The sequence below is a fragment of the Carettochelys insculpta genome, chromosome 2 (genome assembly GCF_033958435.1).
Source record: "Carettochelys insculpta isolate YL-2023 chromosome 2, ASM3395843v1, whole genome shotgun sequence".
NCBI lineage: Eukaryota > Metazoa > Chordata > Testudines > Carettochelyidae > Carettochelys > Carettochelys insculpta.
The window spans coordinates 244,434,641-244,460,693 of NC_134138.1; the positions used below are offsets into that span (position 1 = coordinate 244,434,641).

Sequence of the window (26,053 nt, forward strand, 5' to 3'; positions counted from 1 at the left end):
TGCTTTCTGCCAACAGAGTGGATTGCTCTGTTGATTCGCTTTTGTGTGTAGATGCACTCTGTCGACAGACATTACTGTTAACAGAGTGCTGTAGTGTAGACATAGTCAGCGTCTGGATGAAACTTATCCAGTCTTTTTCAATAATGTGCTTGTGCAGTTGTATGTAATTTTATATTAAATTATTCAGCATAAGAAATTATAATTTATATGTGCCTTTATTAAATAAAAAAAACTTAACCATAGTACAATTTCTAAAAACATGTATAGTTTTGTTAAAAGATGACATACTCATATCACTGGATATCTTCCATAATGTTAATGGAAGTGTGAACTTTAGTCTGGAAATGGGTTGCTGCTTTTGTGCAAAGTTGGTATGGATTAGTTTACTAGAGATAGCATCTTTTGAAATGAAAAATTATGCTGAGTTACAGTTGCATATATACTGAAGATAAAATGTGTGACTTTCTATAGCTTGTTTCTTGTGGGAATGAAATATATGTGGCTACATCATTTCCTTTCGAAACAGGAATTTATGATAACGTATCCCTTCCTAAATCAGCATGACTTACATTGCTGGTACTATAAGAAATTTACAATAAAAATCATCATGCTTACACAAAATCTTGATCCCTAAATGCATTGTATAGTTTGATTCGTCTATGTACTTGACACTTTAATAAATTTTATTTTTATAGATTTTGCAGTTTTAAATTAAACTGACAGTTGTGCAGAGGGGAAGTGAACTATTATATATGCAATAGGCAATACAAGGATTTAGTATTTGTTAAATACTGTATAATTGTATCTAACAACACACTGATGTGTTTTAAAGCCAACCAGTAGTTAAATAAGTTTTATGAACTATCACAATACATACCAGTAATTCTAATTACAAGCTGGGCATGACTATCTAACTGATGAAGGTCCCTGCTCATGTGGGTTTGGGTCAACATCTCCCTGTGTAATACTGTAATATGTAAGTCATTCTTAGATTAATTGTGTCTGATGGAAAAGAGAAAATTAACAGTATGAGAAATTCCTATTCTTAAAAAAGCATGAAAGTGAATGAAGAAATACTACAGACCTTTGAGTATCAGTGTCGGATAAAAATGGCAGGTTTGCTTTCAGCTGCAGCATGAATTGTGGCATCTGCTCTTCGAATCCTTTGGAAAAGCTGATGTGTTCACTCAAACTGTCATTGGACTCAGAAAAACAGGCAGATTTAATATTCTTTCTCCAGTTAGACTTGTATATATTTTTAATAATTCTTTCTGGTCATGTAGTTCACTTGAAAAATGACAGCCTCATTGCATGCTCATCTACGGTTTGATCAAGACAGAAAAATAGAACAAGTGAAACAAGCTTTTTCTAATAAAGTTTCCATGTCTAGGCCTGCCCTAAATTCATAATGTTTATGTTTTTAATGAACAATATAGGGGGTGCCACAACTGTCTATTTGCTTGTCAGAGGAACGAGAAGATCATATTAAAGCAGCGGCTGCTTGGGCTTTGGGACAAATTGGAAGACATACTCCAGAGCATGCACGTGCTGTTGCTGTAACAAATGTGTTACCAGTGCTGCTTTCCCTGTATATGGGAACAGAAAGTTCAGAAGATCTTCAAGTAAAAGTAAGTTCAGCGTCTGAAATACTATGCATTGCTGTTAATCAGCAAATTTTAAGTCCCTCAGAATTAGAGTGTTAGTTGTTGTTCAGTGTTATCAGAGAGGCAGTGACGCTTAATGGTTTGTTTATTTATTTATTTATTATACACATAAGCCTTACAATTTTATAAATTCTGTCAGTATGAAATGTGTTTGCATTTTTGCTGGCTTGAAAAAAGAATCATGGGTAAAGAGTTGTCCATATTTGGAGCCATTTTTGCACATTTACAGGGGAGATGGTAGGAACAGTTATTGTCTGCCTATTACCCTTTCTTCAAATAAATTTTTGTGTGCCATTATGGAAAATAATGTTATAGTATAGTTTATGATGTATAGTGTATCGCATGACATCATATCATGCCATTTTGAAGGCAACTAGAGAATTATCAACCCCAAGTCTTTTGAGTAAGAAGACCCTACATTTACATAACCCTTTTCAGAGCATTAAGGTCACAAAAAATAAAAGAGAAGAAAAGGGCAATCATTTTCTGAGCCTGCAGTCCTACACTATTAGGTAATTATTTTCTGTGCCTTCTCTGGTTTAGAACTCAAACACTGATGTACACTCACTTTCCTCTGCTGCTCATGATCATCAGCAATGATGGACTCAGCGCCCATTGGTGTCTGATGCCTTTCTCACTATTTCCTTCCATCTTTCCCTGTCCAGTGCAGAGTGGCTTAGTTTCTGTACACTAGCTCCACAGCAATCTACTATATCATCTACCCATTCTCTGTGAGGTCTGCCACTCCTATTTGAACCGCGCATTATGCCAAATACCAGGATCTTGATTTTTCGTTCATCATTTATTCTGCAAATATGCCCGAATAGCTGTAACTTCCATTGTATAACCTGCAGTAAGTTCTCTTTTGGCTGTATCTTCCTATGTAATTCCTCATTGGTGACCTTCTGCATCCATCATGTTCTCAAGATCTTCCTATAACTATTCTTCTCTTCAAATCTTTCATTATCCACCCATGTCTCACATCCGTACAACATGCTGCCGAATACACATTTCTGAGATGCTCTGCTTTGTTCCTAAGCTAATCATGTCTCTTTTCCAGATTTTATTCATCACCTTCAAACTCGCTCTTGCTTTCTCTATTCTAGTCACTATTTCCTTCTTACAGTCTTGTAACTCTGTTGCTCCCCAGATATGTGGAACTTCTCTACATTCTCTAGTTCAATCCCATCTACACTGATCTTTCTTCCTATTTCTTCATCTCCAAATACCATTGTTTTTGTTTTATCGATGTTCATAATCAGTCTGTACCACTTCCCTTCCTCATTTAGCACCTGCACCGTTTTCGCTAGCTCCTCCTCATCTTCCTCAGTGATAACTATATCATCTGCAAACCTCAAGTTGTTAACTCTTATCCCGTGCACAGATATCTCTTCTACCTCTTCCTTGATCTTGTCCATTGCCTTCTCTAGATCAGTGATGAAGATACTCAGTGATATCGGATCTACTTGTCTCGTACCTCTACTCTTTCTAAACCAACTTCCCAACTCCCCACATGTTCTCACTGCTGCCTGTGCATTGTCATTGATATCCTTTGGTCTGCTATCCACTCGTATGACTCCAACACCACCCAAGTCCTTTTCTGATATGTACTGTCAAATGCCTTCTGAAAATCGACGAAGCAAGTGTAGATGTTCTTGTTCTTTCATTGCACTTTCTCTGCTATCAATTTTAGTGCCAATATCTACTGTATGGTACTTCTATCTTTCCTGAACTCCACTTGCTCATCCTCTAGGTCTTTTTCTATCTGCAATCTTAGTCTCTCCATCAGTATCATCATCAGCACCTTGCCTAGATGACTCATTAGGGCAATCATTCTGTAGTTCTTGCACTCCAATGTACTTCCTTTCTTGTGTATTGTCACTAGCACAGATCTTGTCCATTCCTTAGGTGTCTTCCCTTCTTTCTATACTATATTATGTAGTCGGCGTATTTCTTGAATCATACTTTCTCTGCCATATTTAATTATCTCTCCCCTAATCTTATTATTTCCAGTGCTCTTGTTATTTAGTCATTTCACTGCTCTTTCTACTTTTTCCTTTGAAGTATTGGTCTTGCTCTAGGTGCTCATTGGGGATATGTCTTTCAGTTCTTCGGTCATTCTCTCTAAGACGCTTGGGTCCAACAGTGCTTTGTAAAGATTGGTGCAATATCTTGTCCATCACTGCATAATCTTCTCCTTGTTCACGAGCACCTCTTTGCTCTCATCTTTGATCGCTATCTGCTTCATCTGCCACTTCCTATTAATATTCATAATCATTTTGTACACCTCCCTGGTCTTCCATTAGTCATAATACCTCTCTATATTTTCACACTGTTCCTCTAACCATTTCACCATATCCTTTCTGGCTACTTTCCTTACCTCATTGCATTTCACCCTACATTGCTATTCTGCCCTCTTGGAAATATCCCTTCTGATCTTCAATGCTCTCTTCTCTTGGACCAATTTCAGGGTCTCCTGCATGATCCACTTCTTATTGATCTTTGCTTTTTCTGAAATTGTCTGCTCAATTGCCTCTTCTATCGCCATGGCTATCCCTGCGACTCTCTTATCTAGAGTCTTCTCTGTGGCTGCATTCCTAATCTTCTCTTGTAGCACTGCTCTTTATGCAATCCCTATTTCTTCCTCGCCACGTCTCTTCTTTTCTTAAACTGTGTCTTACACTTTCTATTGAATTTTATCTTGATGTTTGCGACCACTAGACTGTGGTCCGAGACTGTATCTGCTCCTTGGAAAGTTCAGCACTGCTGTACTGAGGTTACCCATCTTCTTCTTATCAAAATCATATCTGTCACGTTCTTGGACGTCCCCTCATTTGATTGCCATGTCCACTTCCTACATCTTTTTGTTGGAATCTTGTGTTGCAGATCACCATCATGTGCTCTACGGCAAACTCGAGTAGCGGCTCACCTCATTTGTTTCTTTCTCCAGCTCTAAACCTTCCCATGGTGCTCTCCCAACCTTCATTATCTGTTCCCACCTTCATGTTCCAATCTCCTCTGATGATCAACACATCTCTCTTCTGTATCTCCTCCAGTGTCTTTGTCAAGTCTTTATTGAATAGTTCAATCTCTTCCTCCATTCTGTTCAACGTGGGTGCATGTATGCAGCTGAATGACTGAGATGCTGAACAGGTTTGCTTTGAATCTCACTACCATCATTTTTGCACTCACCAGTTTGTATCCTAATAATGCTCCTCTGGCTCTTTTGCTGAGAAGGAATCCAACTCCTGCCTCAAGCTACATTTCATTCCCTGACCAAATGACTTTGCAGATGCTCATCGCTCCCGATGCCGTTCAATGTGTCTCTGCCAGTCCAAGTATATTGCATCAGTATCTCTCCCTCTCCTTCGTAAGCAGCTCTAATTTTCCAGTTGCCCACAGTGTTCAGATGTTCCATGTTCCAATTGATAGTATATGTATTAGTTGTAATTTTCTTTTGGTAGCCAACTAGTCAGCCCAACCCCAGTCGCTCGATTGGTGTTGCAGACCCTGTTTATCTGGGCAATGTCCAAGCCTTCATCTTTTATCATTTAGTCATACTGGCATGAGATTTCATTTGTATTATTGTTTCACGGTCAGCGCATTGTCACTCATCTGACCAACTCTCCTCCTTTATCTAGGCTTGGGACTGGCATGGAACCCCTAGAGGCTTCATGGCAGAGTTTGCTCTGCTGAGGTGGTGGTTTAATGTACTGCTCTGGACTGGCAGAGATTTCTGATAAAAGGCTACTCAAATGCAGTCTTTTAAAAACACGTTTTCTGTTTAACTTTATCATATTACGGTACTTTAAATTATATTTACTTGGGGGCCTGCTCTCTTTCCATTGTATTTTGAGGAATATTGCTATGACTTTGATTAGATAATTTAATAGGAATATGATGCACTGAAGGTTTGTTTTACAATTCGATAAGATAAGCCAAACTTGATTTTGTTTTTAAAGTAATTGATGGATTGTATGTATTTGATTTAGACAAACGCTCCTTTGAAATAAGTGCCACCAAAAAAAGAAATTGATCAGACTTCAAACTCCAGGAATGTGGGACCAAAAAAATTAACATGATTGTTTCATTGATGATGTCTTATAGATATTCTGTTTTGCATTTCTATAGACTAAAAAGGCCTTAAAGAACATCCTTCAGAAATGCACATATCTGCCAGCACTTGAACCCTTGCTGCACGATGCACCTCCCAATATTCTGAAACATGTAGTTGGACAGTTCAGTAAGGTAAGAAAAGGTTCTGCCTCATGGTGAATGATGTATTAACCATCCATCACCTAAACGGCATGCCTGCAGTGTTGTAGCTGTGTTGGTCCTAGAATATTAGAGAGAAGTTGCTGGTGAGGAAAGATTTTTTTAGTGGACTAACTTCTGTAGGCAACAGAGAGAAGCTTTTGAGTACACAGATCTGTCTCTTTACCAGCAGAAGTTGGTCCATTTGTGCCTCTAGTTAGGCAGTATGTCAGCCAGTATTCCTGAAATATTCTTAGAATCAACTTGGTTTATTTTTAGAAGATGGGAAGGATCTAAAATGTCTCAGTTTTCTTTGTGAATCCAAGTCTCTACATGGGACTGACCAGTTCTCCCTGAGGAGGGGCAGATACTGCTGTCTCTGGAGCTGTCATTAATAATCCTAGACAGGGAGAAGTCAGGCATTCATAAGTGATACACTGCTTTTCTCAGCTAAAGTGTAAAACTAGCCGTTAGGCACAGATTTCTACTGGGTCAGTGCATTGCTTAAGTCCACTGAAGCCATGTTTCAGGTCCAGTGCAAGCTCTCTGCATGGGTAAATTGAATCAATTCTTTGAAAAAAATTTGTTTTAAAGTAAAAGCTTCTCCAATTCTGTGTTTTATCTTTTGACTGTAGTATTGGACTAGGTGGAAAAACCCTAAGTTGTCTTCTGAGCTCTTTAACGTGCAGTTGTGTCTGTTATTTGTTAAGTAACAGATTTGATCAAAATATAATGAGATTAAAACTAATTAAAATGTTTTATTTAAGATGTGAATAATTGTTATGCATTTTAGATATTTTGAGTTTCTACCATGGTGACCACCTAATAGGGATTCCCATCCTACTACAGGCCTTTCTTCTTTCAAATACAATACAGAGTAATTTTTAGTAGTGAATGCCAGATTGTCCTGCTGGTGTGTTCTTTGCTGGAATTGCCCAAATAAAATGATCTGATATTATCTAGTATTACCTACCACAGGCTTGGAAATGCTGCTATTTTTACAGCTGGTTAAACCAATAGGATTGCAAAGTTATTCAGAATACCAGTGCCATGTCACTTATATGTGTTGACCGCTAGAAACAGCCAGAAAACCATTTTCCTATCCTGCAAAATTTTGATGTATGGAAAAGTTTTTCTCATTCAACATCAAGATGAAAAGTCAGTCTCAAAAATGTTTATGAAGTGACAGTCTGAAAAAAAAGCCTTTGGTTCAGCACATTTGAAACATTACATTTTGATTTAAAAATTTTCTGTTCTTCTTTGAGTGCCTTCTTGGTGGGTACTCCATTTCAGGTGTTGGTCGTGGTCTGGTGCTGTTAATTGGAGATTTTTCCTTTGCAGTGTTTGCACAGGATGTTCATGCATAATAGCTTTCTCATAGGTCCATTGGAATCTCATCTAGCACACGTGTGGCCCAACCCTTCAATTCTCTTCTCAACCATCTTCAGCTGAAGATGGACCTCAGAACTTCTGCACAAAGAGAAAAAAGAAAAATATTAGATGCCTTCGATAATTTAGTTACAGTATGTAGAGTTAGTTTAACAAGCGGGTAGTTTGTTTTAAAAAAAGTTAATTTTCCCATTCACTGCTCCTTTCAGAGCATCCTCTGAAACATGACTGGTTCCACAGGTTTTAACGGATGCAGCTCTTGGGAACCAGGAAGCGATGCCACTCTGTATGAGATGTCTTGGTAAATAGCACATACTTCAAAACTGTGTTATGCAACACAGGGCAGGTGGTTACAAGCATAAAAACTGGTGTATTCATCACCACATCAACAGATTAGCCTCCTGCCCCTCCTCACCCTGGAAGATGTCAAAATATCATAGTGGACGCTCTAAGAAGATGATTTGCACAGGAAGACAAAATGGAAGTGAATCCCTCAGTCTCACAACATATATTCCAATATTGGGAGTTATCCACCATGGACCCATTCTCTGAATCTCAGAATCACAACTGTCCACATGTGATTCAAGAGCCAGTTTAGGAACTCTGCCCTTAGGGGATGCTTTCCTTCTCACATGAGACACAGTGCTCCTATAAGCATTCCCATGAATCCCACTAATCCCCAGGGTCTTAGGCAAGATATGGTAAGACAATGCCAAAATCATACTGATAATCCCAGTGGGGTCCTCTCAGACCTGCTAGTCTTATTTGATGCATATGACAGATCGCACCCCACAAACTCTCCCACTGAGACCAAATTGCATCTCTGAAGCCAACCAGGAAAAATTTGCATCCAAACCTGGAAAAACTCCATCTGAAAATGTGGCTCCTTCGTGGTTCCAGCAACACGACTAACTTGTTTGTAACAAGTCAAACATTGTCAAACAGAAGATGTATATCCATGCTCAATACATATTTACATAAATGGAAAAGATTCTTCATACGGACTCAAAACAAATAGCTTTCAATACTACCTCACTGTTACTGATGTTAGAATAGATCTTTGAAGTAAAGAGCTCAGGACAGTCCACAAATGCTGTTAAAGTACATTTCACAGTGATCACTGCTTTCCATTATAAAATCTATGGATTCTTGGTATTTGCACCCCACCACCAAAAAGTTTCTCACTGGCATACAGAATCTCTGCCCAGAGGCACATGAACCCACACCATTTGGGAGCAAAATGTAGTTCTTAAAGGCCTTACTATGCCATCCTTTGAGCCACTCGTTCTTTGTTCCTTGCAATGCCTCCCGATTAAGGTGGTGTTCTGGATGGATAACACCTCTGCTAGATGAGTGAGATAAGTGCATTAATGGCTAATCCATTGTATACTGTCTTCTTTAAAGACAACATCACGTTGCAGCCTCACCCAAAATTCCTCACAGAAATAGCTTTCAACCTTTCATATCAGCCAACCTATTCATCTCCCCATATTCTACCCCATACTGCACAGAAGCACTCAGAGGGACCTGTCGTGCATTCTAGATATTTGACCAGCAGTATCCTTTTGCCTGGATAGAACAAAATCTTTCCACAAATCCCTGAGCTGCTTTGTTTTGACAACAGAACAATTCAAGGGCTTTGCTATATCTGCTCAGACTGTCTGAATCTCAAGCTGCATCCAGTTATGTGGAGCCATCCCTAGACATATGCAGAGAATGCAGCTGTGTAGGGTGCCACTAAATTTGGGGTACCACTTTGCCTCCATTGCAGTGCCAGTGTATGCCTACCCAGCTGGAGGACAGTGCTACCTCAAACAGCCCCAGTTCCCTGGTCTCCACTCTGCCCTGCCTCGTGGCCCAGTCCCTTGGCTCCTCAGACCCCCGCTGACTCTGCCTGTCAGCCCTGTGGCCCAATCCTGCGGCCCCTCTACCTCCCAGTCCCAGCGGCCAATCCTCTGGCCCCTCTGCCCCCTGCTCTTCCTCCCAGCCCCAGCAGCCCAGTCCTCATCCCCTCCACCCCACTTCTCCACTCCCCAGCTGCTGAATCTCCCAGTCCCCTACCCTCTCCTCTGACAACCCACTGGTTCTGGTAGCTCTAACATCTTGGCACCTTGCTCCACCTCCCAGCCTGCAGCTCTGGCACGGGCACTGCCCCACTTCCACTTCCTCCCCCACCAACCTCCCTGCCTTGCTCCTGCTCCCAAACCCCTGAGTACAGCTCCCAGAGTTGCTGCTCTGCTCCCTGATGGGGCTGGAGGGCAGCAGGTGCTCTGGCTGTGCAGTGCACCTGAAGACATAAGGACAGTCCTACAATTTTATGTTATCAAATAGATAAGGCATAGCCACCAACAGGGGTCTGATCCCATTCTACTTGTTCCATGGCAGCATCCATAGCATTTCTGAACAATGTGCCTATCTCAAAGATCTGCAGAACTGCTACATGGACCTTAGAACATACATTAACTAACCCCTAAGCAATAATACAAGACTCACAAGCTGAAGCCATGTTGTATCTAATTGTCAACTCATCCACTATGCACGTAACTCTAAAGTCCCTCCAGTTCACAGGGACACAGCTCTACAGTCACCTGGATTGGGGTACCCACAGAGACCACACTTGAAGAAGAAGAAAGGATTACTCACCTGCTGCAATAACAGAGGTTCTATGAAGTGTGTATCCATGTGAGGCTTCCACTTTACTACTCTACTTTGGCATTTGATACAAGGTCTCTGTGGTAGAAAAGGAACTAAAAGTTGGGCCATGCATGCAGTAGATGAGATTCTAACACTATGGGACAGCTGCTGCATACATCTGTCCTGGCCAAGCATGACTCCTGAAAATCTCAGCTCACCAGCACCAGGATGCTCCAGCACTTGGTGCGGAGCACCCTCAAGGACATACATATGGAAGAATCTCAGTTACTGTACAAGGTGAGTACAAACACAGGCCTTTATTTTTTACTGTAACAAACTTGCATTTCAAAAGGAAAAGCATTTTCGGCCTGGAAAAATGGATTTTTTTCATTTAAAAATGTTAAGATGTTTTAACAATTTTGAAACTTAGTTTCTGATGTGGAAAGGATGGTTGAAAATGACTGTTCCCCATGAATGGTTTAGACAAATTAGCATTTTTCTGATGGAAAAAAAAAGTCAGAAATTTTATATCCAGATTTGCTGACCACAGTGAGTAATGAAGGGAGGTCACAGCAGTTAGTTGCCCAGTGTTTGGGTTCTTATTTTTTAATGTTGTAAACTGCTTGGAAAAAGTTGGTTGGCTGACATGTTTCTCTGTTTCTCCTCATCCACTGAATTAAACCAGTTATGCTTGGGTGTGTTTTGTATAATGAATACATTTGTTTGAAGTTCTTTACAGTAAAAGTATTTCTCTTGTACCATAATGCTGAAATTTTCTGTCCTTGGTCATTAGGAAGATTGCTTCCATCAGCTCACTTATAGCCAAGTAAAAGGTTTGTTGTCTAAACTGTACTTCACTGTGGGGAAGCTTTGGCCGTTTGAGCAATGCCCTGAGTCAGGGGTCTGTGCATCACCACATTGCCTCAATAAAGGTTGAAGGAGGGACTGTAACTCTCTGAAAAACACAGTTCCCCCATAAGATCTCCCTTGCTTGAGGGGAGGGTGCACCCTGCTCCTCCAGCCAGCTCTGGGAGCCAGTATGGAGAGTGAGTGAGTCATGGTTTACCTCCTCATACATAGGTAGTTTGTGCCTCTGGATGCAGCAGTCCAACAGAGAAGAGATTGTAATTGTTCCTGGTCCTTGCAAGGAGTGGTAAAAGGCAGAAAAGTTCCTTGCTTCCTCCCTTTGCCTGCTCTCCCTCCTGGAGGTCAGGACAGTCTGTTGTTTGATCCTTCTTTGGGTGTTTTCTATGGCACAAAAGGATCTGGAAACATGAAATTTGGCTGAATCAATTGTTAGCTCATTTACATTATGGAGACTGTGTCTCATTCCCTTTCCTCACTCTTTTAGCATAGTAGCTCTTTTTTTCCCCAGGTGCTAGTTAATAAGTGAAACACAATCAAATTTAAAACTTGGTTTGCCCAGCCAAGATGAGGCCAGATCAAAATATGAAGTGGTTTTGCCTATGTAGGGTTTAACCTACAAGATTAAACAGGATTCTATCCAATCGGTCATATCTACTTTGTCTTTAGGATGTAGCTAACAGTTCATTGTTTCACTCTATACACCATACGGGTCAAGTACTGCCATTCTACTTTGCCTGCCCCGAGTCAGTGCTCCCTCTAACTGTTATGTCTATGTGAGCAATGCCGAGATGTCTGTTGGCAAGGGACACAAGGGGGGCACCGGCCATGTGGCCATGCTCTGATGTGACTCCTCCCCATGCCACCCCTAGCCCTTGGAAAAGCCGTCACTAGGGAGGTGCATGGCCCAGGATAACCCCGCTCCTACCTCACCTCTTACTGCCCCTGCTGTAACCCCTCAGCTGCTTCCCCCAATCCCCTACTCCTCCTCACTGGGACCTGGAGCAGGTCCATGTCTCTGGGAGGGGGGACCCATGCAGGGCTGAGGGCCAGGTGCAGGTCCAGCAGTGGTTCCCTGAGCAACAGTGGGAATGCCTGGCATGAGCCCAGGATCCTGGCTCTGGCTTTGCCATCTGCTGGCCCCTTGTCCCTCCCACCTCCAGCATATTGTGGGGCACATGGCACTTCATGCCTCCCTCCCACATTACTCCGGTGGAATTACTTTCATTAGGTGCACCAATATGGTGGTGATTTATCACATAACAAAAGTCATTCTGCACACAGTGTGTGGCAGGAGTGGGGGCAAGAGGTTGAGGTGAGGGCTCTAAATGGGAGGGGGCTTCAAGCTAGGACAGGGAGTTGGGGTGCAGGAGGGGGCAAGGACTCTGGAGTGGGGCTGGGCATGAGAGATTTGGAGTGAAGGAGGGGCTGTAGACTGGCTGCAGGGCGGAGCGGTTTGGGTTGAGACATGAGGCTGGGGTGCAGGAGGGGGTATGGGCTCTGCACTAGTTTGCATTGTGTCCGGGGATGAAAGGTTTGGAATGCAGGGGGAGCACTAGGTTTGAGGGACCTCAGGGTGGAAAAGGGGGTTGGGACATGGGCTTACGTGGCTGGCTTCTGGTCAGCAGCACTAAGGCAGGCTGCTTGTCCTAGGGTGCTGCTCTGTGTTGACTCATGCTGCTGTTGCCCACAAGCACCAACCGCAAGCAAATGAAAGTGTAGTGCCTAGCCAATGGGAGTGTAAAGCCTGCGCTCAGATCAGGGGCAGCGCTTGGAGCCCCATGGCCCTCCCACCAAGCAGCCAGACCTACTGCTGGCTTCTTCCAGGCTGGCCCTAGCAGAGAGCTGTCCTGGCTATAGCAGCTCCCTGCTGGAGCTTAGCATGGAGTATTGTGTCCAGTTCTGGGCACCGCAGTTCAGGAAGGATGTGGAGAAATTGGAGAGGGTCCAGAAGAGAGCAATGAGAATGATCAAAGGTCTAGAGAACATGACCTATGAAGAAAGGCTGAAAGAATTGGGCTTGTTTAGTTTGGAAAAGAGAAGATTGAGGGGGGACATGATAGCAGTTTTCAGGTATTTAAAAGGGTGTCATAAGGCAGAGGGAGGGAACTTGTTCTTCCTTGCCTCTGAGGATAGAACGAGAGGCAATGGACTGAAATTGCAGCGGGGAAGGTTCAGGTTGGACATTAGGAAAAAGTTCCTAACTGTCAGGGTGATCAAACACTGGAACGAATTGCCAAGGGAGGTGGTAGAATCTCCATCACTGGAGCTATTTAAGAAGAGGTTAGATAGATGGCTTTCAGGGATGGTCTAGAAAATGCTTGGTCCTGCCATGAGGGCAGAGGGCTGGAATCGATGGCCTCTTGAGGTCCCTTCCAGTCCTACTCTTCTATGATTCTATGGGGAGCCACCTCCCTGAGCTGCTCTTTGCTGGGACAGGGGAGGCGTGCCTCTTCCCCCAACTGCAGCAGCTTTGGGGTATGGGGAGAATCATCTCTCCTTACTGCAGTCCCGAGGCCCTGCATAGATAGGGTTTAATGGCCAGTGAGTGGGGCTTAATAGGAAGCTGCCAAATCTGGGAACTCAGCCCAAGTACTCCTGCACCTTCTCTGGAGAGAGTTGCCTATCAGCTTTATTCAGGAGGCTGCAAAACCCTTTTGCTTATTCCTTCAGTTTCCTATCCCCTTTGTGCAGCAGAAGCATTGCATTTTTGTTCTCCATCAGGCCAATCCATGGCTACATAGAGGACTGTGGAATTTGACTGATGACTTTTAATATATTTTGCTATTTGTATGTTTAGTTTGGAAAAGAGAAGACTGGGAGGGGATATAATAGCTTTGGGGTACCTAAAAGGCTGTTACAAGGAGGAAGGAGACAAATTATTCTCCTTAACCTTGGAGGTTAGAACAAGAAGCAGTAGGCTTACTTTGCAGCAAGGGAGGTTTAGGTTGGACAGTAAGAAAAGCTTCCTAAGTCTCAGGGTGGTCAAGCACTGGAATAAATTGCCGAGAGAGGTTGTGAACGCTCCATCATTGGAGATATTTCCAAGCAGGTTAGACAAATATCTGTCACGGATGATATCTAGATCAGGGATGGGCAATAATTTGCACAGAGGGACACTGCATGCATTTTGGTACTGGGCCTGCTCTGGGCCCCCTGGACGGAGCAGGGTCTTGGGTAGAAGAAGTGGGGCTGGAGGGATAGAGAGAGAGAGAGAGAGAGAGAGAGAGACACTTTGTCTGTGAGAGACATTTTGTGACACAGATTGTTTGCTGCAGTGTATATGTGATAGTGACTGTGTGTGGCACAGACTAGATATGTCTGACAGTGAAACAGTGTGGCTACGTCTACACGTGAAGCCAACATCGAAATAGCTTATTTCGATGTAGCAACATCGAAATAGGCTATTTCGATGAATAACGTCTACACGTCCTCCAGGGCTGGCAACGTCGATGTTCAACTTCGACGTTGCGCGGCACCACATCGAAATAGGCGCTGCGAGGGTACGTCTACACGCCAAAGTAGCACACATCGAAATAAGGGTGCCAGGCACAGCTGCAGACAGGGTCACAGGGTGGACTCAACAGCAAGCCGCTCCCTTAAAGGGCCCCTCCCAGACCCAGTTGCACTAAACAACACAAGATCCACAGAGCCGACAACTGGTTGCAGACCCTGTGCGTGCAGCATGGATCCCCAGCTGCGGCAGCAGCAGCCAGAAGCCCTGGGCTAAGGGCTGCTGCCCAAGGTGACCATAGAGCCCCGCAGGGGCTGGAGAGAGAGCATCTCTCAACCCCCCAGCTGATGGCCGCCATGGAGGACCCAGCAATTTCGACGTTGCGGGACGCGGCTCATCTACACGGTCCCTACTTCGACGTTGAACGTCGAAGTAGGGCGCTATTCCTATCTCCTCATGAGGTTAGCGACTTCGACGTCTCCCCGCCTAACGTCGAAGTTAACTTCGAAATAGCGCCCGACGCGTGTAGCCGCGACGGGCGCTATTTCGAAGTTGGTGCCGCTACTTCGAAGTAGCGTGCACATGTAGACACAGCTTGTGTGTGTGTGCTGCAGTGCTGTGCTGGGTAAGGTTCTGAGAGAAGCCATACACTGTCTTTTTAAGGGGTATCTGTCATGCTATGTTGTCTCCCCCTTCCCTTGCTCTGCATTTACTATCCATGCTTCAGATGTGTATCTCCCTCTCCCTCATTCCCTGCTTTACAGAGGTGGGGTACAGGGCAGGGGAACACCCTGACTTCATCACTGTCCTCTCCCCTCCACCGCCTCCCCCTCTTCACAACTAGCAGGGAATTCTAGGAGCAGCTCAGCTGAGAATGAAACAAGGTGTGGCGAGGGGCAGTTTGAACATATGCTGCTGTCTGTAAATATTTGAACTCTGCTAATCAGCAGAATGGGCCACACAGAAATGCTTGGTGGGCTGGATCTAGGCCCCAGTGTGATTTTGCCCACCCCAATCTAGGTGGTGCTTGGTCCTTCCATGAGTGTAGGGGGACTGGATTCAATGATTACTTGAGGTTCCTTCCAGTTCTAGTATTCCATGATTCTGTGAATAACCAGGAACATGAGCTAAGAGTGTAAGAATGACCATACTAGATCAGACTAAAGGATCATCTAGCCTAGTATTCTGTTTTCTGACAGTGGCCAGTGCTGGTTCCCAGCTGGATGAACAGAACAGGTAATCATCTCTGTTGCTCATTCCAGCTTTTGGCAAACAGAGGCTTGGGGACACCCTCCCTGGTTATTCTGGGTAATAGCCATTGATGGATCTATCCTCCATGAACTTATCTAGTTCTTTTTTGACAGCAAATAATGTCCACGACTGCATTATTTACTTGCAGGACTTTTCAGTATTGTTTGCATGAAGCAATCCATATTAGATCTTCAGAATGATATGAACATCTGCTGTTCAAGTAAACTGAGTGAATCAATGTAAAAGACTTTAATAACTCAGTGGTAATGGGACAGGTGCAATTATCATCCCATGTTAGTTTTCTGTTGTTGTTACTCTACTTAATCTTCACAGTGTGTATGTTGTATAGAAACAATTTAAAGCTATTAATTACATAAAGTGGTCATGAGCATTTTCTGTGATACACAGTGGTGTTTATTAAATGAACTAGTTAAATTATGTTGCAGCCAAATGGAGGTGGCTCAAGATTTAATTGTCCCTACCTGATCAACAAGTGAAAATAAAATCTTTATTTCTACACCTCTGAATATTGGCTGCAATTCTGTTTTATCTCATTTTCTGTCTCTTTTTTCTTTCTTTTTTTTTTTTTTAAGTAAAAGCTTAGCAGCGTAGAAGGCTCTTTTTATAAGACAAGTTTAACACTTCTGTACTTCATTTTTTGTAGGTGCTGCCACATGATAGCAAAGCACGACGTCTCTTTGTAACAAGTGGTGGACTTAAAAAGGTTCAAGAGATAAAAGCAGAACCAGGGTCACTTCTTCAAGAATACATCAACACTATTAACAACTGTTATCCAGAGGAAATAGTAAGGTGAGGATATTGAAGTCCTAGTGATTCACAGTTGTCGCATTGTTCATCTTCAAAATAATGGCACAAAATTATATTTAAAATATAATTTAAGGTATGTGTGAATGTGCTTTTAAAAATAATGACCACCTTTTGGTTATCAGTCCCAAAGAATAGTTGGAAGAACAAAAAATTAAACATTTTTCTGTCTTTGTGAACACTTCATTATTATCTTTTAAAAAGTACCTCTTAGGTTCAAATTTACCTCTTCCTACACAATGTCCAAGACAGTTCTACAGTAGACTTTCATATCTCACATTCTATCATCCGGAACTCTCAGATAACTGGTATTTTAATCATAGGTAAATTTGAGTTACATTTTCCATAAATATAATATATTGAAAATAAATACAAATAAATACAGCAAATAGCGTAGGTTTTCAGCGTACAATACTACTATTGTTGGTAAAGTACTCTGCATACATTTTTGTTTCTTTCTTGATATCTAACCTTGTTTTTCTTTAGTGTTATGCATTGCTAGGTATACCTCTCTGTTATCCAGTATATTGGAGTATTTGGCAACTTCCCAGTCCCAGGGCTGCTGGATATGAAAGAGTTTATTGAACTTAGTTCTACTCACAAGGACAGTGTAGGAGTTGGGTAATAGAATTAACTTCCATCCCCACTAGGCAGGCTCATGAGCTACACCACCCTTCTGGATGCTGCGCCAATCAGTAAGCTGCATTTGCAGTCTCTGCCCCATACTGAGGTATTCGTGCCATGGAATCTAGCTGATGTATCTTATGGCACCTCCTCTGACATACCAGTGGGTTCACCAACACCTTTGTCTGAGCTACCCTGTTCAGAGGCTTCACTGAAACTTCCTTTAGTGTACAAGGGTGCAGAGAGCCTCCTATTCTGTTGCTCCAACCACAGTTGCTGCTTCTCTGAACCTCCTCAGGAAGGTTAAGAATTATATAAAAGACGATTCACCACCTGTCTGCATCTAGGTGAGTTCAGTCTTAAGGAATACAGAAATACTGTTAAACAGCTGGCACTCAAAATGTCATCAACCATAACTTATAATAAGGAGGGAAATATCCTCCTGAATTCTAGATAACCATTTACCAATTCTTCACTCCAGCAATACATTCATGGGGATGGTGTACTCCTGTGCTTGCTGGATTGGTTCTTTGCATCAGTGTAATCAATTTAAGTATAGTAAACATCATTTGTTAGCTAACAGCAGTGCTTGCTTTGTAATGAAACAGGTGCCTGGCCTCCAGCAGTTTTTTTTTTTTTTTTACTTTAATAACTGATGCAGCAAGCCCAAAGGCCAGGTCCATGAACTAACAAGCCTAGAGGTGCCAGGGCTGAGCCATGGCAAGCTCTGGCACAAATTAAGCACTTGCTAATAGGTGCTGCAGATTAGGATTGCACATAAATGGAATCTTTTTTGCTTCTGCAAGGGAAAACCCAGTGTCTGTTCAAATTATGAAGAGTAACAACACAGAACAAAAAAGGTGCTTGTTTACATTTTTGGTTGTAATTCATGTTTTCTTTTGCTACAAACTACTTTTTTTGTTAGGGAAAACAATAAATCATGCCACTGGTGTAATGAAGAAAATGTGCCCTTCAAGTTTCTCCCCCTCCTCTTTGTGCTGTAGAATCATGCTGGTTCTACTGCCTGGGCCATTTCTGCTGCTGCAGCAATCAGGGCTGGATTTGGCCTGTAAAGCTGCTGTTGCAGGCCCTCTGTCCACAGATTGAGGAGGACAAGTGCATTAGTTTGTGTTTAGAAAGTTATTTTGACAGAAGCTAATAATAGATTTACAAAACTGCTACATACATTTTAAATTCAGTAGAAAATCAGTGAGGAGAATGGAGTGAACAGAAATTCCATTCATTTTAACCCTCTCTGTGCCAGCATTTGGGATTTCTGATTGAATGTGTTTGTTATAACAAACCTTACTCCTTTCTCCTTGCAGTTATGGTTTTCAGAGTACTGAGATGTGCAGCATACATCTTTTAACAATGTCTCTGTATGGATCTCCAGACATGATGCAGTATTACTCTGTTTTCACAGGAATGTACACAGCAATACAAGTTTCAGATATTATGTTGACGGGTATGATCTGTGAACCTAGACAGCTAGCTAGCAGTGCAACACTTCAGTGCTACACCAGAAAGAGCCTTCAATCTAGTACTGAAGTGATTTTGCTTGTACAACTTGAGTGACTGTCTCCAGTTATAATAACTGTTAGAATTAAGAATAAATGTAGCTATTGGGCGTAAATTGATCATGTCCATATGCATATCATATTTGTTCTCTGGTAAGAGAGCCATATATCATTTGATCAAAACAAAAAGGCAGCCCAGTAACACATTTGGAAGTGTTGAGGTATGTACAGCTACTCCTGTTCCTCATTCCCTTCCTGGTCTGTGTGTTGATTTTGAAACAACTTCTGCTCTTCTAATATTCATGTTGCATCAAGAAACCAGGACATGTTTTTTTAAAGCTTTGGTGGCCTACGTAAAAGGGAGCAATTTGATTATTGTAAATGTCTCAATGCAAAGTCTTCCAATAATCCTATTGACAAAGGAAATTCTCCAGAAATTTCTGAAGGGAGAGAGACTTTGACTCAAATAGTTTGTAAGCAAATTATTAGAAAAAATTAATGTTGTTTTTCATGGTTTTATGTGGCCCAATTGGAATAGAAACAACTAGTTCAGCATAAAGAAATCAGTATGCAATGCATCGGAGGGGAAGCCATGTTAGTGTGTATCTGCAAAAACAACGAGAAGTCCTTTGGCTCCTTATAGACCAACAGATTTATCAGCGCATAAGCATGCATCTGATGAAGTGGGTCTTTGCCCACGAAAGCTTGTGCTCCAATGAATCTGTGAGTCTCTGTAAAGTGCCACAGGACTTCTCAGTACGCAGTGGACTTTCAAAAGCTTTTGTTAGATAAAATTCTCTCCTGACCCCTGTAGTTAACAGAATTAATAACTACTTTAGATGTCTTTAGGACATTTTACCCCCTCCCGCCATGCAGATTTTTTAAAATTCTGTGAATGATTTACCAGGTCAGTTGTCCTTTGTAGTTTCTGTAACTTATAAAGATAGGACTTAATTTATAAATATGTGAGCATAAAAGTACACATCTGAGTAAGACCATGCAAAGACCCTGATGCACGTAAGTGAGATTTTTTTGCATACGTAACTGGTATGGGTGTAAGCCATGATTTGCACACAGGTTGGTGCATGTGTGGATTTGCATTAGATGTCCATAAATTGTGCACAAATTATAAAATTTGGCTTCTGTGAAATTTAGCCTTTAGTATATTTACTAGAAATTTCAGTACAAACAAAATTCTAGTGTCTGGATTGACATCAAACCATGAACTGTGTGACATGCTTGAGGCCTGCTGCATTGCAGTGATGCTGGAATAATTATTATAATAGGAGCCGTTGTAAATCGTATATATAATGGATGCCACTTTAAGTCAGGGGGTGCTGCAGCACTTCCAGTTCCAGTACTTATGCCAGGTTGGAAAGATTTTATGAATTTTCACAAGATTTTATGAAGTTTCACTTTAGCTAAACTAGTATAGTTCGGTTAATAAAACAAAAACCCATCAACCAGTCAGTGGCAAGCTTATTCAGAAGAGGATACCCTACTTAAATCCCAGGAACAGGGTGTCACGTGACTGGATTTTTATGTCGGATATGGAAGCCATTTTATATGCCCAATGTATTTATTGGTCCCAAATAGGAGGGCCATGTGAGGTGTCTAATGAAAGCTGATGATGCCCTGCATCTGTGCATGCTACTTATATATCTGTATCATGTTTGTAGGTAAAATTATAGATTTTAGCTATATAGTATTAGCAATGTTGTAGTGCTAAGCTTCACAATAGGATGTGTGAACTCAGCCACAGTCAGGACATTGGGCTAAACAATGGGATGGAAACCAGGTGCTCAGACAGTCGAATCCACATCCCAGAAATGTGGGACTTGGCAGTGGAATGCACCCTACTGGTCAGGTGACCTGGGCTGAGCAAAGAAACTGAAATCAGATGCCCAGACATCCATTTCCATTTGCTGTGCAAATGACTGGGGGGTGTTAGCAAAACCAGTGACCAATGGCCTTTTGCCACAGGAGCTCACCTGGGTCTGAGGATACTGACCCTCATGGAACTATGGGATGGAGAAAGGGCTTTGTCACTAGACAAGAGAGAACCATGAGGTGGACCTAGCAGCATCCATCTTGGACTCTTGATCTTGCTTCTTTGTTCTGATTCCTGTTCAAAAGATCCATGCTTCAGCATGCTGACTCCAGCTGGCCAATCTGCAGTTCTCCAGTAACTAAGGCTATGTACCCTGGAATGTAATTTCAGAGATTTTCAAGAATTAGCAGATAACATTGCTGGCCTGCATCAATAGCTGTAATTGATGTATATAAAGTATTGCTTTAACAAATTTTCTCTCTAACACTGTGTCATGTAACATGCCAACAGACCTGTCTGCAGGCCTAGAGTCCTTAAAGAACAGCCTGCAGGTCTCAGAGAGCAAGAGTGGGAACTTCTATTCCTGTGGCACAACCAAGTTCCCATCCCTGTGTTACAGCCTTGGATCCCATAAACATAAACATGAGAGAGCCATATCATCCCCGGACACCTGTGTTTAGATGTGGGAACCTGAGGAGAAACTGGTAACTAGGGCAACCTTGGCTTTCAACCCTGTGAGAATGCTAAAAGCGGCATTGAGCCAGTATGTGAACACCCAGTAAACAGCTAAGGGATAACATCACTATAAGGTCCCACCCCTAGCTGAGTTTCAAATGGGGACTCAGCCTCAGGAGCACCCTGGACCCTTTTTCCCCCAGCTGGAGAAACATCTGCTGCAGCCCTGATGTGAAGCACTTCAGGACTGGAACTCCCTGTGTCCGAAACGGACATCAGCATGCCAAATTGCTTCTTGCCCAGTTGTGTACATCCTGCAGTGCTTTGTTTGTCAGGTGTGCCATGTGAATCAATTACAGTAATGTGAAGTAGATAAGCTTAATAAAGTACTATTATCCCTAATCAGCTCTGTGTTGAAGTGAATCCCATAGATCCTGTCCGGCCTTGACCTTGTGAATTGACATGCTTGTCTTTCTTTTTTGTAAATAAACCTTTAGATGTTTGGATCTGAAGGATTGGTAAGTGTGTTGATTTGGGTAAGATCCAACTATATATTGACCAGGGACTCTGGCTGGACCCATGGGGGCCTGGAAGAATCTTTGTGGTGTTAGTAAAATAGGTTTAATAACTTTTCACCTGAATTTGGGGGTTGTTGGTCTGGGCTGGTATAGCAGCTGGGAAATGTGTGGGTTTGCTTGTGTGGCTTCTGGCTGGCCAGTGGGGCTGGCAGAGGTACTTTTGTGGCTCATTGGATTTGCCTTAGTGAGAAGGAAATCCCAGCATGGTGGCTATAAGTAACCCAGCTTTAAGCAAAGATACCCTGGATTGATTTCTCTAGCTGTGCCCAGAAACCCCATCGTATTACAGTCCAGAATAGGGTTTCTGGAATGTCAGGAGTTCATGTTTCTCAGTCAGTAATTCTGCATATGCTTAAGACTTCTGATTACTTGAGGCACACAACTGGTCTGTTCTCAAAGTCAGTCAGAGTGCAGCAAGATGGTAAAGGCACAGTGAATTTCTACTCTAATAAAAATCTCTGAATTATATAATCTCCATCAGTCATTTGGTATTTCAAAAATCAGATAATTGCTGCAACACATCGTTACAAGGTTGCTGTTACTCATACTGTACATTAATCAATGTTTTGCCTTTGCATTCATTTTTGACGTGCACTTGCATTTCTCTAGCAGCAGTGAACCATTATGCTTGACAGCCATTCTGTGCATAAAGGGCCGGAGATTCTCAAGAGCCGAGCACCCAGCAGCTTCTTTTGGGAATAGTGCTGTTGGGTGTTGAGCTCTCTTGAAAGATGGCCACTTCCTTTAAGTGCCTAACTGGGAGCTGAGCTCTTTCTGAAAATCTGGCTCAGCTGAGTACGAAGCAGATCTGAAAATCTGGTCCTATAGGTCAGGATACTGGCATTTTACAGTCATTTTGCTTGGGGTATATGATGATACAAGATGAAATGTAGTATAGAAACAATCTCTTAAAGGATTAAATGTGGATAATTGCAGAACTTCTTGAGGTCTAATCAGTTTTCAAGTCTAGCAGCTTTTCTAATACATACAGTAGATATTAATATATTTTAAATAATTTATCATAATATATATTCCCTTGTTTCTTTTTCAGGTATTATTCCCCGGGATATTCTGATGCACTTCTGGAAAGGGTGGAAAATTATCAACCAATTTTATAAATGCTTCAATTTTTCTGTTAAAAATACCATTTTTTCACCTACGTGCTTTTATAGCAAGCATGAAAATAGAGAAAAGTACAGCTAGAAACTCTTGCTGAATTCTGAAACATTTATCTCTTTCCCTATTTCTCAACTGTTAATCACCATTATTAATCCTATGTCCCTTTGAAGAAATAACCTTGACCCTGTCTTGTGCATTAGTGTTTGTGTAACCTTACATTCAGGACAGGGTTTCTCAAATGTCAGAAGTTGATGTTTCTCAAATGTCAGAAGTTGATGTTTCTCAGATGTCACTCATCCAGCATATTCTTAGGAGCTCTCTTCAGCTCCCACTTCACTCAGTGAAAGGTGAAGGGTCATAGTGCCTCCAGCTAGTTCTGTTGTATATATAATTATTAGTTTTCAAATTTTCTCCTCTTTTTCTGATTTTTCTGCCTGATCCTACAAGTCATTATTACTTCATGTTTCACTGGAATTCCATGTCAAAGCAAGGATTTGTGAGAGAAACTTTGAAGAATCAGTGCTTTTCCTTTATTTCTTCAAGGAAAGCTAGTGCTTATCTAACCTGGAACTTTGGTTTTCCCACTATTGTAGCCATTTCCCTGTTTACCTTTATATAGTTTAGAGCTCCCCCGGTCTGAGAGAATCCTTTCTCTTTTTTTATTATGCAGTCAGTTCTCCTCTGAAACTTTTCCAACTACTCCCTGATGGTAGGCAAGAGGCTGAGATAGGAGATATGATTTTGGTCTTTAGGCTGAGAAGTAGGTGTAAAATAGGTAAGCTCTTGGGGTCTGATGGTTATATGAGGACCAAATCCTACCTGAGCCAGTGCAGTATGGTGGACCAGGGATCCTCTGCAGGCGTTTTGCAGCTCAAAGCATGATTTCTCATAATAGGAAGGGGCAGTGTCCTTCTCTGCCCCACTGATCAGGAGCAGAGTGTGAGCACCCAAACTGAACTTTATTTATGTGCTCTAAGGACAGGTCCTGTAAGGTCCTGTCTGATTCTGGGTTCCTCCAATTCTGGTTGAAAGTACTCAGCCTCTGGCAGGAAGTACTCATTGGCTCCCAGAATGAGCCCTCAGAACAAGGTCTGCAAGGTATTGAGCATCTTCAGTGAATTGAGGGGACATAACTCCCAGTGACTTGAATGGAAATTGAGGTTACTCAGCATTTGTCAGGAGATAATTAACACTCTCCAGAAATGGGTCCAAACAGATCCAGAACCTAGAGAGAGTCCCGGACCTGTAGATTGTGCCCAAACAGGTATGGTTGCAGATTCTAGCTGTTGGATTTCTTAGCGCTTATTGGAACCACTGTGGAGAGATTTTTGCCTCTTACATGATACAACAAGACTTTTAATTCCTCTTATCCCTCTAGGGTACCAGTTTAGCACAGAACAGGCTGTAACCCTCAGTGTTTGCTAGCTTACCTAGCATTGTCATTTGTCATTCCTTTTGTAATACTGACCATTTGTCTCCCATTAGCATGTAGCATTTTCTACCAAAGAATAATAAACTTTGTTTTTACAATGGTGCATTGAACTACTTGATTTGGTAGAGACAGTGTTTGAAAACCCCTTCATTAAAGAGAACACTTTTGACGTACAATGAAATGTATCAAGTTACTTCTTTTTCTATTTAAAAAAAAATTATTAACTGAGTAAGTTTTTTCCAAAACAAAAATAGTCTCCTCTATTAACTGTGTACTCTACTGGAGTGGGGAAATTATTTAGAGTGGGTTTCATCAGCCAAATGCTAAATTTCTACTTCTTCTTGTCAGCATCACTTTGAGCAGTATACAAAAATATTGGTGGGCTGTCTTGACTAAAGGACTATTCTGCAAAGGGCAGAGTCCTTGCTCTCAGCTCTCTTGCACTTTAATGGGAATAGTAGGTGCACAGCATCTTGCAGTATCTAGCCCTAATAGAAGTAGAGGCTAAGCAGCTTCATGAATTCTGATACTGAGACATTCATAAACTATACCAGGTGGGTTCCTTCCATAGTATCCAAAATATGTTTCTTCCCTTAAGGAAATAGTATCACATGAATGATGCTCTGTGTAGATCCCAGATATTCTGTATGGATAAATTTCAGGTCCTCAATTGACCACTAACCACTAAATCTTCTTCTAAGTTCTCACAGTAGACAAGATCTTCTAAGGGGGTGAACACCACCTGTGAGGACACTACATTGCAAAAGAAGGGTGCTTGGTGCCTGGTAGAAGCTGGCCCAGTATTGGGAAATAATTTAAGACAATTTCACATTTTGTCCTAGGCCAATAAAATTATTTGGCCTCTAACTGGTGTGGGAATAACTCAAGGATCCTGCCAGATCCTGCTACATGGCTGCAGTTAGGGCAGTGGAGATGCTGCAGGATCCTCTGCAACACATTTCCTTATAGTTTCTTTTTCCTTCTGGCCTCCTTGTGCTGGTTGGCTGCACTTGAATAGGTTAATTCACTAGGTTGCATGCCCTCCTGTAGTGGCTGGAGGGCTCCCCATGGACATCGAAGCTGCACAGGGCAGGATTTAGGTCTCAATCCACATTATGACTTCTTCGCATTTTCAGATTTAAGATCACTAGCTTAATGACTACTGTTTTCTACAGTGCTACAATAGCACCTATAACATCTATACCTATGTTAATGTTTATAGCTATTACTGTGGCAACTGTCAAGTGTTTAACTTTTGTCTCAATGCTATGTAATAAAATACAGAGATTTGCCTTTGAATTCAGTGTAGAAACTCTGTTTTGTGGTATCTTGTTCCACACAAACTCATGGAACTTGGCTTGATGAACAGGCCGATTGAGGTGGCAGCTGACTCTTACTCAATTGACCTCTGGAGCTGTTCTTTGTATCTCTTTTTGACATCTCATGCACCCAGGTATTTCAACTATCATTCCCACTTGCAAGGAGTGGTTTGTTTACCCATAACACAAAATAAATATGAACTGGACCCTTTATTCTTTCTAGCGCAAGTAGTTAAGTTCCTTTAAATTCACAGCTCCTCTAACCCTTCTGTGGTCTCATATAATTATTTTTCCTTCTATCAGGGCTTCTCAGTTCAAGTCCTTGTGGTTCTTAGTTGAAAGTTCTTCATATCTGTCCTTCTAAGGGCTGCATTTGAATCCTGTCAGGCTTTCCCTTGGCTTCCACAATGCTGGCTTTACCACAGGAGAACCTTGCCAAGATGGCATGGTACAAACAAACCACGGTGGTGCTCACGTTTCCATTTCAGCAGGCTTCCATGCATTGCAAGCACCATCTCTGGAGTTGTGTCTTGTGACTCAGCACAAGTCAGGCCCTTGAAACAGTGCAGGGACGTTCAGGACTTTAATCCTTTTATCAGCAGGATTGGCTGGTCCACCAAAAA

General features: G+C 42.1%; 1 protein-coding gene across 1 annotated transcript in view; it reads left to right on the forward strand.

Moving 5' to 3' along the window:
* Nucleotides 1-25,402, forward strand: part of SPAG6 (sperm associated antigen 6) — a 70,487-nt gene extending 45,085 nt beyond the window's left edge. Inside the window, exons 8-11 of the mRNA XM_074986278.1 lie at nucleotides 1,437-1,628; nucleotides 5,796-5,912; nucleotides 16,175-16,320; nucleotides 22,612-25,402. Coding sequence (XP_074842379.1) covers nucleotides 1,437-1,628; nucleotides 5,796-5,912; nucleotides 16,175-16,320; nucleotides 22,612-22,678 — 522 coding nt within the window. The 3' untranslated portion in view covers nucleotides 22,679-25,402. The remainder of the gene's footprint in view (nucleotides 1-1,436; nucleotides 1,629-5,795; nucleotides 5,913-16,174; nucleotides 16,321-22,611) is intronic.
* The last annotated feature ends 651 nt before the right edge of the window (nucleotides 25,403-26,053 follow it).